The 14,512-nt window shown below is 39.3% G+C and overlaps 1 protein-coding gene across 23 annotated transcripts in view; it reads left to right on the forward strand.

Moving 5' to 3' along the window:
• PLEKHA5 (pleckstrin homology domain containing A5) overlaps positions 1-14,150 on the forward strand; it is a 251,395-nt gene extending 237,245 nt beyond the window's left edge. For 18 of the 23 annotated variants that reach the window (XM_070453690.1, XM_070453696.1, XM_070453692.1 and 15 more), the window contains 6 exons: positions 5,386-5,595; positions 6,448-6,588; positions 7,059-7,183; positions 8,839-8,984; positions 10,597-10,699; positions 13,009-14,150. In XM_070453690.1, coding sequence (XP_070309791.1) covers positions 5,386-5,595; positions 6,448-6,588; positions 7,059-7,183; positions 8,839-8,984; positions 10,597-10,691 — 717 coding nt within the window. In that variant the 3' untranslated portion in view covers positions 10,692-10,699; positions 13,009-14,150. The remainder of the gene's footprint in view (positions 1-5,385; positions 5,596-6,447; positions 6,589-7,058; positions 7,184-8,838; positions 8,985-10,596; positions 10,700-13,008) is intronic. The other 5 variants (XM_070453693.1, XM_070453698.1, XM_070453703.1 and 2 more) reach the window with 1 other exon arrangement.
• Positions 14,151-14,512: the final 362 nt, after the last annotated feature.

Consider the following 14,512-nt stretch of genomic DNA (forward strand, 5'->3'; position numbering starts at 1 on the left):
TTCTATTTATTTGGTATGAAATAAAAATAAGAAAAGACTGAAAAGTACAACAAATGATGATTTTCTTGAAAGATACTAAAGTAAAAGTACAAAGTATATCCAAAAAATTCTGATAAATTTATAAGAAACATAATGGTTCTGTAAACTATTGTTCACAGAGTTAGACATTTTTTTAAAAGGGTGTTTTCCTTGAAAATAGTAACGTAAACTAAGTCAATAGAAAAAAAACTTAAAAATGCATGTTAAGAACAAACAGGAATGATGATGTAATTAGCCTCCAACTAATAAAAAAAAAAAAAAGAAAAAAAAAAAGAACAAACAGGAAGATATTAGTGGGTTTATATTATTCTATAACTATCTTAAAAAAAATTAATAACTAACTTAAATACTGGGCTTCCCCAGTGACTCGGTGGTGAAGAATCTGCCCTGCCAATAGAGGAGACGTGGGTTCCATCCCTGAGTTGGGAAGATCCCCTGGAGGAGACATGGCAACCCACTCCAGTACTCTTGCCTGGAGAATCCCATGAACGGTGGAGCCTGGTGGGCTACAGTCCATGGGGTTGCAAAGAGTCGGACATGATTGAGTGACTGAACAACAACAATCATAAATGCCAGAAGAAAGACATATGTAAACAAACACTGGGGGAAAAGTATAGAAGAATATAGTTATATAATACTGTACTGGGAAGTCCTTTATAAACTATATAGATACCAGGAGAAAATACTTGCAGTTTATCAGACAAGTTCCATAATATATGATGAATGAATATAAATAAGTTATTCATAGGGTTTCTTTAAATGGAAAATGTACAGTAGTCGTAATTCACAAGTATATGAAAATGGCTCAACTCCGATGATCATTTTTAAAGTGCTGACTGAAACCCCAGTGAGATACTCTTTTCTAGTTACATGGGAGAGAAAATGTAAAAATTAATAATATTTTGCATTTTAAAATAATAAAGTAAATTTGTATAATATAATTTGGAAAAGGAAGTTTCAGAGAGACAACACTTTTTCACAAACACAGAAAACTAGGAAGAATACATGTTTGTTGTGTATTACTAAAAATAACAGTGCTAAAGTAGCCAACATCTTAATCAGTATCTAGAATTTACTCTTTTTAAAGGGGAAGGGATAGTTAGGAAGTTTGAGATGGTTCTATACAAACTGCTATATTCAAAATGGATAACCAACACAGACCTATTGTAGTGTAAAGTTTGACAAAAAAGAAAAAATATATATATACTTTTTTTTTCCTGCAAAAACAAATGTTTTCATTTACAAGTAAATGAGAAGCATGATCATTTCTGCACTTTCATGCTTTTCAGTTTTCATTTCCCTTTTAGTTTCGACATGAACTCTTTAAGATATTCTCTACAATAGAATACAGTTCTAGAGCTGTGACAGCTGCCCAGCAGACACATTTCATTTTTATTTATTTTTTGGCTGTGCTGGGTCTGCACTGCTGCACACCAGCTTTGCCTTGACTGTGCATGGGCTTCTCTAGTTGGGGCACACAGGCTCTCGAGTACACAAACTCAGTAGTTGTGGCATACAAGCTCAACTGCAGTATGTGGGATCTTAGTTCCCCAACCAGGGATCAAACCTGGCTCCCCTGCATTGGGAGTGTGGAGTCTTATCCACTGGACTACCAGAGAAGTCCCTGCAGACACATTTAGACTGCAGTGGAGAGAAAACAATCTTGGGTCTTATCCGGGTATATTGCTTCTCACTGTGCACCTAGTTGCTCATTTGTGTCCGACTCTTTGCGAACCAGTGGACTGTCAGGTTCTTCAACTGCTTGGTCACAGAAATACTTAACCTCTGCCCTGAGTTCTTTCCAAAACTCTAGCAACTCCACACCACCATCCTTGGCAGTCTTTAGCAGTTGAGTCCAGAGGACACAAATCACCTATGCACTCTCTCCTGTAGATCTTCCATTCAGTTCAGCTCAGTCGTGTCCGACTCTCTGCGACCCAACGAACTGCAGCACGCCAGGCCTCCCTGTCTGTCACCAACACCCAGAGTTTACCCAAACTCATGTCCACTGAGTCAGTGATGTCATCCAACCATCTCATCCTCTGTCGTCCCCTTCTCCTCCTGCCCTCAATCTTTCCCAGCATCTGGGTCTTTTCAAATGAGTCAGCTCTCCGCATCAGGTGGCCAAAATATTGGAGTTTCAGCTTCACCATCAGTCTTTCCAATGAACACCCAGGACTGATCTCCTTTAGGATGGACTGGTTGGATCTCCTTGCAGTCCAAGGGACTCTCGAGAGTCTTCTCCCACACCACAGTTCAAAAGCATCAATTCTTCTGTGCTCAACTTTCTTTATAGTCCAACTCTCACATCCATACATGACTGCTGGAAAAACCATAGCCTTGACTAGACGGACTTTTGCTGACAAAGTAATGTCTCTGCTTTTTAATACGATGTCTAGGTTGGTCCTAACTTTCCTTCCAAGGAGTAAACATATTTTAAGTTCATGGCTGCAATCACCATCTGCAGCGATTTTGAAGCCCAGAACAATAAAGTCAGCCACTGTTTCCACTGTTTCTCCATCTATTTGCCATGAAGTGATGGGACGAGATGACATGATCTTAGTTTTCTGAATGTTGAGCGTTAAGCCAACTTTTTAACTCTCCTCTTTCACTTTCATCAGGAGGCTCTTTAGTTCTTCACTTTCTGCCATAAGGGTGGTGTCATCTGCATATCTGAGGTTATTGATATTTCTCCTGGCAATCTTGATTCCAGCTTGTGCTTCCTCCAGCCCAGCGTTTCTCATGATGTACTCTTCATATAAGTTAAATAAGCAGGGTGACAATATACAGCCTTGACATACTCCTTTTCCTAATTGGAACCAGTCTGTTGTTCCATGTCCAGTTCTAACTGTTGCTTCCTGACCTGCCTCTTAAGAGGCAAGTCAGGTGGTCTGGTATTCCCATCTCTTTCAGAATTTTCCACAGTTTATTGTGATCCACACAGTCAAAGGCTTTGGCATAGTAAATAAAGCAGAAATAGATGTTTTTCTGGAACTTTCTTGCTTTTTGATGATCCAGCAAGTGTTGGCAATTTGATCTCTGGTTCCTCTGCCGTTTCTAAAATGAGCTTGAACACTGGAAGTTCACAGTTCATGTATGGCTGAAGCCTGGCTTGGAGAATTTTGAGCATTACTTTACTAGCGTGTGAGATGAGTGCAATTATAGTTTGAGCATTCTTTGGCATTGCCTTTCTTTGGTATTGGAGTGAAAATTGACCTTTTCCAGTCCTGTGGCCACTGCTGAGTTTTCCAAATTTGCTGACATATTGAGTTAAGCACTTTCACAGCACCATCTTTTAGGATTTGAAATAGGTCAACTGGTATTCCATCACTTCCACTAGCTTTGTTCGTAGTGACGCTTCCTAAGGCCCACTTGACTTCACATTCCAGGATGTCTGGCTCTAGGTGAGTGATCACACCATCATGATTATCTGGGTCATGAAGATCTTTTTTGTACAGTTCTTCTATGTATTCTTGCCACCTCTTCTTAATATCTTCTGCTTCTGTCAGGTCCATACCATTTCTGTCCTTTATAGAGTCCATCTTTGCATGAAATATTCCCTTGGTGTTTCTAATTTTCTTGAAGAGATCTCTAGTCTTTCCCATTCTATTGTTTTCCTCTATTTCTTTGCATTGATTGCTGAGGAAGGCTTTCTTCTCTCTCCTTGCTATTCTTTGGAACTCTGCATTCAAATGGATATATCTTTCCTTTTCTCTTTTGCTTTTCGCTTCTCTTCTTTTCACAGCTATTTATAAGGCCTCCTCAGACTGCCATTTTGCTTGTTTGCATTTCTTTTTCTTGGGGATGGTCTTGATCCCTGTCTCCTGTACAGTGTCACGAACCTCTGTCCATAGTTCATCAGGCACACTGGCTATCAAATCTAGTCCCTTAAATCTATTTCTCACTTCCACTATATAATCATAAGGGATTTGATTTAGGTCATACCTGAATGGTCTAGTGGTTTTCCCCACTTTCTTCAATTTAAGTCTGAATTTGGCAATAAGGAGTTCATGATCTGAGCCACAGTCAGCTCCCGGTTTTTGCTGACTTCTCCATCTTTGGCTGCAAAGAATATAATCAGTCTGATTTCGGTGTTGACATCTGGTGATGTCTATACATGTTTAATCTCTAAAATTTCTGTTATATCAAATAAGCTAAAATTTCCTTATGACAGTTATTGGTGTACTTAGTAAGAAAATGAGAAGTAAGAACTGGTTGTTTAATATATGATATTTTTAAACCATTCAGTAAATCATAAAAGTTAGCCATGTAAATGTATATATATATACATATATATATACACACACACACATATATATATAAAATATAGCCATCTGATTTATAGAAAATAAATTCTTCCATAGTTTTATTATTGCCCATAAACTAAGAACGTCTTTTCTACCAACCTTTTCACAGTAAAAAAAAAAATGTGTGACTTGAAACATTACATTTTTTGTTATAATAAAAGAAATTACTGAGGGACTTCCCTGGTGGTCCAGTGGCTAAGACTTCACTGTCCCAGTGCAGGGGGCCCAGGTTTGATCCCTGGTCAGGGAACTAGAACCCATATCCCCCTATGAAAATCTTGTGCGGCATAGAAAAAAAAAAAAAAGTTAGTGATATTTAGAAGCTATGCCTTTTTTTTTCTTGTAATTTGAGTTTTATACAATTTCCCACTTTAGAACTGTGAGGTAGGATCACTTCAGAGCTGCCATACCCTTTGGTATCTTTTTTAAAAGAAGTAAATACCTTCCTTAAGTTCCTCTTTTCTCCCCTCCCTCCCACCTCTCTTGCTTTCCATCACTGCTCATGCATCAGTGCACTCATAAAGTAATCTGCCTTTCTGGTGTAATGTAAATTACATCTAAACCTGCCACTTTTGGTTTTGCCAACAAAATAAATGCATTTTAAAATACTTTTTTTTAAGTATTTTAAAATGCATTTATTTTAATTAATTAAAAAAAAAAATACTTATTTTTGTGCTGCATCTTCTTGCTTCTTTTTTCAAGGGCTTTTCTCTAGTTGTGGCACTCAGGAGCTCCTCCTCATTGTGGTGCATGGGCTTTTCATTGTGGTGGCCTCTCTGGTGGAGCAGGGATAGTAAGGCCTGCATGCTTCAGCAGTTTCAGCTCAGGAACTTTAGAGCAAGGCCTTCTGTGGTACAGTTGCTCTGTGCCACGTGGGATCTTCCCAGACCAGGGACTGAACCATGTCCTCTGCACTGGTAGGCAGGTTCGTATCCACTGTGCCACCAGGGAAGTCCAGTTTAGAACTGTTTTTTATTTTAACATACTTTTCAGAAGTTGCCCTGTATTCAGGATTCATCTGTTTATTTTTGATTTAAAGGAACGACCAAGAAGTGCAGTGGAACAGCTCTGTTTGGCCGAAAGCCCTCGACCTAGGATGACTGTGGAAGAACAAATGGAGAGAATCAGGAGGCATCAACAAGCATGCTTAAGGGAAAAGAAAAAAGGGTTAAATCTTATTGGTGCTTTAGACCAGTCACCCTTACCAAGTCCTTCAAACTTAAGGGAAAATCCATTCAGGATTACCCAGGTATATATATCAGTCGTTTTTACTCATTCTTGTGGGTAAATCTAATATCACTTGAATCTTAGAATCATAGAGTTAAATGGTAGATGGGTTTTTAAATATTGGAAACATAGATAGTTATATTATTTAACTCTTACGATATGCCAAGACAGCTTAGTAAAATGGAAATAGCCCTGGGTTCAAAAAACCTGGGCTAAATTACTTGTTGCCCTCCTCTTGGTTATGAACTTAATCTCCTCTGCTATAAGTCAAAGACACACCTGTCCTGTGTATGTCACAGAAATACTAAAAAGATAAAATTTGCTTTCAACACATGTAAAATGCCATGTAAGATAGTCCTCAATTCCCCTCCCAATAAAATGTGCAGTACTCTGTATCCTAATTTAGCCTGACCTAAATTATAGCAGGGGAGAGCTTCAGAATAAAAGTTGTACTATGCAGCACATTTTAACTTCAGTCTTATAAAGAAACAACATTCCATCTCTTATTATTTGTTTGTTGGTTATCCTGATTCATAAATCAGAGCAGACTAGTGAGCCTTTCCAGAGGCTTCAGTCGGTCGATCCCTGTTTGTTGATGTGGACTCACTGAAGGTGCCTCCCCATCATCATGGAAATCTCCTCTTAGCGTAGTTGGAGAGCAGGCATTTCTAGGCGAGGTTAACAGTTAAGTAACTGTACATTCTACACATTACCAAATAGACGATTAATATATATAAGATGTCTCTGTTGTTTCTCATAAGGAAACCTTGCAAATGAAGGGCCAACTTAAAAAAAAAAAATTAGCAGGTACTACCTAGGAACTACGCATACCTGTATAGTATGAATGTAAAAGTACTTCCTATCTGTTGAACAGGCTCGAAGAAAGGATGATAACTCTAAGGAACTGGATGCTGCCATCAGAGAAAATGACATGAAGCCAAACCATGACACTCCTGCCACAGACACTGTTCAACGAAAAGAAGCTGAACCTCAAAATACGGATTTCAGCGAAGAGGTAGAGAGATTATTTTAGGACACATATTCCAAAGGGATAGATTTTAGATGACATCAGGTGGGAAGGTTGAAGATAGTTTTGTGTGGCATTCTGTCACAGAGGATGCAGATCTCAGTGAAATGACAGGCTTCATGTAATTCGATCAATATATTCAGCCACTTCAAAAACTAGGTTAATTGAAAACTTAAAACATGATCAGTCAAGGCTGGAATAAATTACCACTACTCCAATTAAAGAATCTTTAATCCCAAAGCAGCTAGCTAATGGCAGTGTACTTTTTGTCCTTCTGATGTAGGAAAGGATATCACTATTTTTAATATACTTGATTTTAAAATATATTTCAGTAAATATTTGATACGGTATGGTGTTTAATAAAGTTTTATTTGGGAATCATTCTAGATAATTCACTCATATAGCAGATATGGAAAAAAAAATTCATTTGAAAAAGCAAATTTTTCCTTCTTCCATAGTTTAAAAAAACTGAAAATGTTTTTTCTGAAACACTTTTCACACCTGAGCCAAATGGAGTGAATTCTGAGGAAGTGATGGATAAAGAAGGAGACAAAAAAGAGATGCCTGAGCATGTGCCATACAGGTAATAATTAGAGAAAACAAGCAGACAAAGGGATCATTCATTCACTAAATTAAATTCACCTGTTTAAAAATGGTAACCTTCATAGTCAGAGGTCTTAGATGCCACTCCCAGAATATCTACATACGAGCTGTAAGATCTTAAGCAAGTCATATAACCTTCCTAAATGCGAGCACCTCACCTGTAAAAATGAGGGTAATAGTAGTGACCATCTCACAAGTGTGTTGTAAGCATTAAAGAAGAAAATACAAGTGCAGCACTCAACTCTGTGCTAAACACCTAGGAAGTGATTAATAAATACCTTTTTAAAAATTATTTTAGCTTTTTATTTTATACTGGAGTAAAGCTGATTACCAGTATTGTGATAATTTCAGGTGGACTCAGCCAGACATGTACGTGTATCCATTCTCCCCCAGACTCCCTTCCCATCCAGGCTGCCACATAACATTGAGCAGAGTTCCCTGTGCTATTCAGTAGTATTTTGTTGGTAATCCATTTTAAATACAGCAGTGTGTACATATTGATTTCAAACTTCCTAACTATTTCTACGCACACAAGCTGTAGCAAAGTAAGCACCTTATCGTTGTCTGTATAATGACAGACGCTGATCAGCTGTCTAAGCTGTCTGATAAGCATTCCAAAAATTATAGTGATTTTCTGTTTATTTTTTAACTGTATTTGTTAACTAGCCTTTTAAAATGTATAGCCTCAATCTCGCCCTCCACAAAAACATTCTCAGTGCTGGAAAAGAGAAATACTGTGTTTTCATGTAATAGGGGTGACTTTATCTCTGAAAAGAATAGCAGAAGTGAATCTGGGGTCTTTTGGTGTGTGTTTTCTTTCATTTACTCATTGACTTTTGGCTGCAGCAGGTCTTCATTGCTGCTCCAGGGCTGGCTGTAGCTGCTTTGAGCAGGGCTCCCCTTTGTGGCGGCGCTCGCACTTCTCACGGCAGTGACTTCTCTCGTTAGGGAGCATGGGTTCTAGGCTTGTGGGCTCAGCAGTTGTGATGCGCAGGCTTAGTTGCCCCGAGGCATGTGGGATCTCCCTGGATCAGGGATGGAACCCATGTCTCCTGCATTAGCAGGCAGGTTCTTCACCACTGAGCCAGCAGGGAAGCCTTGGGGTGGTGTGTTTTAGATTAAAGTAGACATGAAGGGACTTGTCAGGCAAATATAATCAGACTTCGTCTGGATCCTGACTTAAACAGGTAACTCTTATGATGTTATAAAGCAGTTGAGATCATTTGAACATTGACTGGGTATCTGATGGTATTTACAGATTGAGTAATATATCCTTAATCTGCTTGAAAATAATTTGGGGAGAAGTGGGGTGAGGGTTTAGAATGAAACAAAGTTGACAAAATGTGGGTTTAAAAAAAATTTGAGCAAAATGTTAGCAGTTGTGAAATATAGATGGCAACATTGTTTCTGTGAAGATTTTTCATAATACTAAGTTGGAAGAAAAAAATTACATTCTAATATAACAAATTTGGGGGACTTCCCTGTAATCCAGTGGTTAAGACTCCACACTTTAAACACAGTGGGTGTGGGTTCAGTCCCTGATTGGGAAACTAGGATTCCACACACTCTGCAGCCAAAATAATAATAATAGATTAAAAAATAACAAATTTTAAAATACCTTTCTATTTTCATTAGCCCTCAAGAGGAGTCACAGATCCCAAATCATAAACCAGAAGGCCCCCCTGCAGAAGATACAAAGGACGATATTCATGAGCAGGAAGAAAATGTTCTTTCTCACGAACTAACTCCTGAGGCTTCTAGAGGAAATCAGACAATGGCAGGTAGATATTACCCGTTTCCTAGCTTTCTCACCGCTGCTTCCTCTGAACCTCTGAATTTATTTGCCATATGGAGACTCTAGCAAGGGGGCTACCCGGGGACATCAGCTGCAGACTGAGAGGTCTTCGCCTTCCCACACCTGCATGGTCAGGAAGACTGCCGCTACTCAGGAGCCCGGGGCCAGTCCTGTCTCAGCAGCCAGAGCTGCCCTCTCTCTGACTTGGACGTCACTTCCTTCTTTTTGTTTGTTTTTTTGATCTTAACCTTAACACATACCTTAAACTTTTTTCTAAGAAGGTCTTTTACTACTTGGAAATTTTACCTATTTCTCTGACATTGCATTCCCAGAGTATTCATAAACCTCTCTCCCTCTGGGAACCGTGGGAGATTGAATATCTAAACTATTAATAGTCGAATGGATTTACTTACTTAGCTCCTACCATAATCCAATCTCTGATAGTAAATCCGTATCTCTGATAGTAAAAGATCATGATCTGTATAGCATGTCCAAAAAAAAAAAAATACATTTTTGTCTATGCTATTCTTTTATACTTTCTGGATTCTTCAAAATCTTTTTTCTTTTTTCATGATTTTTGGCAAGGAAAGGGGGTAAGAGAATCATACCACTAGTATAAATCATCAACTTTCCTTCTCAATAGTCCATAAGCAAAATCTGTTCTTAGTAATCCTTTCTCTGCCTCCTACCCCCCACCCCTAGTCTTTTGCAGAAGGGTAAGCACAATGAAATTCAATTACCTAGGACAGTTCTTAAGAGCATTTTCTGTATCTTGTATACCTGTAACATGGAAATGTATATTATCAGCCATGTTCCTTTGTAACCAATATGAAGCACTGTCTTTTCCTTGTCTCTTATCACTTTAAAGGCAATGTGCATGGGCATTCTCATTTTTTACAAAAAATTATCATTGGTCACATCAGGTCATTCTTACGGCAGGGTTAAAGGGGTGTGTGTGTGTGTGCTCAGTCCTGTCCCACTCTGCAACCCCATGGACGCTAGTCTGCCAGGCTCCTCTGTCCATGGGATTTTCCAGGCAAGAATACTGGAGTGGGTTACCATTTCCTCCTCCAGGGGTCTTCCCGGACCCAGAGGTCGACTCTTGGGTCTCTTGCACTGGCAGCCAGATTCTTTACCACTGTGCCACCAGAGAAGCCCCAAAGGCTATGTGGGTGTATTTAAACCACAACACTTAGACCATCTGTAATATTTAGCTGCGTGGAACTAGAAAAGCCTTTTAAAGTGAGACCCAAAGGGTTAAGTGACTAATAGACACCTGAAAATTAACCTTGAAAGAAAAAGATTAAAAAGGAGAGAGAATTCTTAATTTTATTTTCCAGTTTCACTGCAATATAATTGGCATATAACATTATATTAAGTTTAAGGTGTACAAGGAAGAAGAATTTTTAAACAGTCTTCAAGAGACATTTCATCCTGAATAAGTAGCTGTCAGAATAGCCAAAATGCAGAAGCGAAATGCAGTTAATAATTCCTTCCCGGCACATGTTCCGACCGTGCTGGGACCCCAGCGTCAGGATCTTCTGCCCCAGAGGTGTCTGCGGGGTTTGACCCTGTCCCATTTTCTCGGTGTGTTCCAGCGCAAAGCCTGCCTCCGTCTCCCGGCTCCTCCGCGTCACCCGTCCCGTCCGCGCAGCCGCAGCTCACGGAAGGCTCACACTTCATGTGTGTGTAGTCTCACAAGTACGTCATTTCCTTTCGACTCTGTGGTTCGCCGTTAAAGTTGTCAACTTGACTTTTATTCCTCTGTTGTTTGAGTGACCAAAACCTGCAATGAGTTCTGTCCTGTGTATTAGTGGTAGTTGGCAGAGCAGGTAGACCAAGCATTTAAACCATGGGCAGTAAAACTTTTCCAACATCGGCCCTGCAGAGGTGCGCTCCGGGACCGCATTTTCCCGGTCTCTTCTTTCATTGTCTGTAAAAACAGCCGAAGTCGGAGGGAAGGGCCTGTGCCAGGACAGGCCCCCTGGTGTTTTGCAGCTGTGTTCCCAGCTCACGGTTCCTTCCACAGTCAGGTCTGAGAATTCTGTTCAAGTCGTTACATTTTGACCCAGAAATGTTTTCCACAGTTAGGGTGACGTATCTTCCATATTGACAGTTTGCTGATTATTTTTAAGGATTACGAGAAGGTCATGGTACAGCCAACTATAAGTCAGTAAAGTAATTATCTAAAAGCCACGAGTGGGGACAGGGAGAAGGGCCCTTTCTTGACCAGTATTCCTTTGACCACAATTTAGAACTGAGAATAATTTTCTAAGGTCCTTTTTTCCCCCGTTAATTTTATGCCTTTATTTTTGGCTGTGTTCGATCTTTGTTGCGGTGCGGGCCTTTCTCTGGTTGCAGCAAGTGGCGTCTATCTGTAGTTGCGGTGCATGGACTTCTCCTTGCGCTGGCTTCTCTCGTCGCAGAGCGTAGGCTCCGGGGCACACAGGCTGCAGTACTCGGAGCTCCCGGCTCAGTAGTTGTGGTGCTCGGGCTAGCTGTTCTCACAGCATGTGGGGTCTTCCTGGATGAGGGATCCAACCCATATCCCGTGCATTGGCAGGTGGATTCTTCACCCCTGAGCCACCAGGGGAGCCCCCTGAAGCCTTACTTTTAAACTTTACCAACAACTGGTACATTTTATGTCAATTTTGTACTTACGTACTTTATTTTTCAGAAAAGCTGTGAGGTATAGAGTGAGCATTTCATGCCTTTTTCTGCACTTTTTTCCTCCTAGTATCTGCCAGATCTTCTAATGTTTAGTGTCTTAGGATTACCACCTATTTGTGTTAAACAGTTAAAGCTATGAAAACACCTACAGATTTTTTGAGCATAATTATAAACATGTTCTTTGCTCTTTGGATTCTCAAAATAAATGACTACAGACACTAACTTGACTCAGTTTTTCATCCAGTAGTGCTCACATTTTCTAGAATCTACTTCCATTCACACCTTTTTTGGAAGAAGCTCTAACCTGTCTATGTCCCTTTTTTTTCAGTCAGAGGATTTGTTTAACTGTCTTGTATCTATAACTTTTATTTGAGATCATGTCTATCTGGAGCCCCGAAGAGGCTTTGCTTGTTGTCATTTGGATCTCTGCAGGATTGTCGTCCTTTCTGGGGTTGTAAACGCCATCTTTGTTATAGTCTTACTTGTGTCTTTCCTCAGTCACTCATACATTTAAACTTTTAATACATTCAGAAGTGGCAGTTGCCACTAGTGACAGAATAACACCAAACACAGGGATAATAAACATTATGTTCCCTTGATGCCGCCTGTGCGAAGAGTTGATCAATGGCCTCTGTCATCTTGGTGACGACATGTACTCTAAGAGCCACTCTCATTATCTTTTGGTTCAATAAAGTTACAACTCACTGTTCTCAGACCATTGTGACAGTTAGTAATGTTTACAGTTAAAACTCGAATACATGGCCAGGTTCCTTAAGTTGTTATTACTGGATTTTGTTTTGTTTTACTTTTGTCCCAAGAACCACTGGCGTTACCTGCTGGCTTGAGATTCAGGGTTTGCTGGATATTTTCTAACCTTGTGGCGTGCAGTCATCACAACCAACCAGCGGCATTCAAGCTTGCGTTATTTTACAGTCCATCTTCTCATTGTGCATGTGTCATTTTCTGAACTTTTTTTGGCAAGACTTAGGTTTCACACAAGATAGACACGCCACTATATAGGCAGCTTGATATAATACTGCATATTTTAGTAAAGTTGTGCAGATCTCTGCTCATTTTGTCAATCTTTTGAATTCAGCCAGAAGTTTGGGTCCTTTTTTCCATCTGAATTGCAATTTAACTGCATTATGTTTCTTTGCTTTGTGAATTAAGCTTATGGAAATGAAGAGAAGATGTCCCTCAATGGTTATTATGTATTAGGATTTTCATGGCCATGCTTGTCAGTTCTTTTGTTAGAAAATGTCACCCTCGATTACTTTAGGAAAGGGTCATTCATTAACTTTGCAGATGTCAAAGTCATTTTCCTTCTCTGTATTTTTCAGCTCTACTGACTTCTGCTGAAACCATTCAGAGCTGAGGACATGGACCTTTGGCAATGTGAGAAGATATTGTACAGTATATTTTAAATCTATGAAATTCATAGTTCTGATGCTTTTGGCCACAGAGCATCGTTTTATCACTTCTGGAAAATGTTTATTCCAAAACAGCTTTAATGGCCCATATGTACACTCAAGGTTCTGTAATGTAATCTCAAGGTTATTACTCTGACACCAGCTTGCTGCTATGATTTCAAAGCACATAAGTCAAGGTGCTTTCTAGTATGCAGTCTACAGCCAGAGCTTACGTAGTTGCTGATCTCCAGGTTTTGATGTTTCTAAAGTCTGGGTGGACTTATATTTCTTTTCACTTTTCAGTACAGAAATTTAGTTATTATTTCCAGTGAAGCTTGTTTTCCTTTTTTTTTTCCTTCCTCCCATTTCAGCTACTGCAATGCTTTGTTTCACACTTGATTTGTAAAAATTTTATATATATATATTTAAAATGTGCCATTTTATTATTGCTAAGTGAAGTATGTCTCGTTTCCTGCTCTAATTATTTCTCAGTCAGATTGCATTGTCAGCAGTTACTGCCACACTCTTGTCAGCTTAAACACAAATGTTACCGCTTACTTTTTCTTAAAAAGCAATTTAAAATGTAGGTATTTTGAAGTACTGGGCTTCTACTTCATTGGACTAGATGTGTACAGCAATAAGCAGGTTTTCAAATCCAGTACTTAGTTTGTGTACAAATGTAATTATGTTCATTGTGTATATATTATACAATGAGCACACGTAATGTAAGTATTAAAGGCTACTTACTATTGTTTAAATGCAAATGTTCATATCTCATTTCTTTTTTATCATGTTAAATAAATGTTGATGTTCTTAAATGACTTGTGTTAGAATTTTTGCTCTTCTCAGGTGAAATGGAAAGTCTGAGACTTTAAGAGACTTCTCAATGAAAAAGTAGTCTGTTAATCTCATTGCAGACAGCACCAGAAAAGAACTGTATCTGTCGTCCAACTCAGCTCTCCCATGTCGAAGCTGAGAAACTTGAAGCTCAGAGAGAAAAACTGACTTAGCCACAATCACTTTACACTTAATGACAAAATCTGCGCCAGAATAAAGTTTCTCTGACCTTTCAACACCAGTGGGCAAATTTAGTTTTGTCAAGTCTTCTGTACCTACTTCCTCTTTCCGTTGGTTTTGGTGTCATAGAAAGTAGCTTCTAGCATCTATAATCTCGCTCTACTTAAGGACTGAATTTGGAGTGGGGGCAGGGGCAGCCAGTTACTTCTCTGACCTGGGTAACGAGAAACCATTTCGTCATCATAAGCAGAACCCTCAGAGATCGTTTTCTCTTACAACACATTCTCTGCAGATGTTCACGCTCTTCAGAATCAATTACATTTCCTTCCCTGTATAACCTTTTGTTCAGGCTATATATTGTTCCCAGAGTACAAGGAAATGTGATGCTTTGGGATTCCTATATAACACGGTTGAAACT

Source organism: Odocoileus virginianus, chromosome 23 (assembly GCF_023699985.2).
Source record: "Odocoileus virginianus isolate 20LAN1187 ecotype Illinois chromosome 23, Ovbor_1.2, whole genome shotgun sequence".
Classification (NCBI taxonomy): Eukaryota; Metazoa; Chordata; class Mammalia; order Artiodactyla; family Cervidae; genus Odocoileus; species Odocoileus virginianus.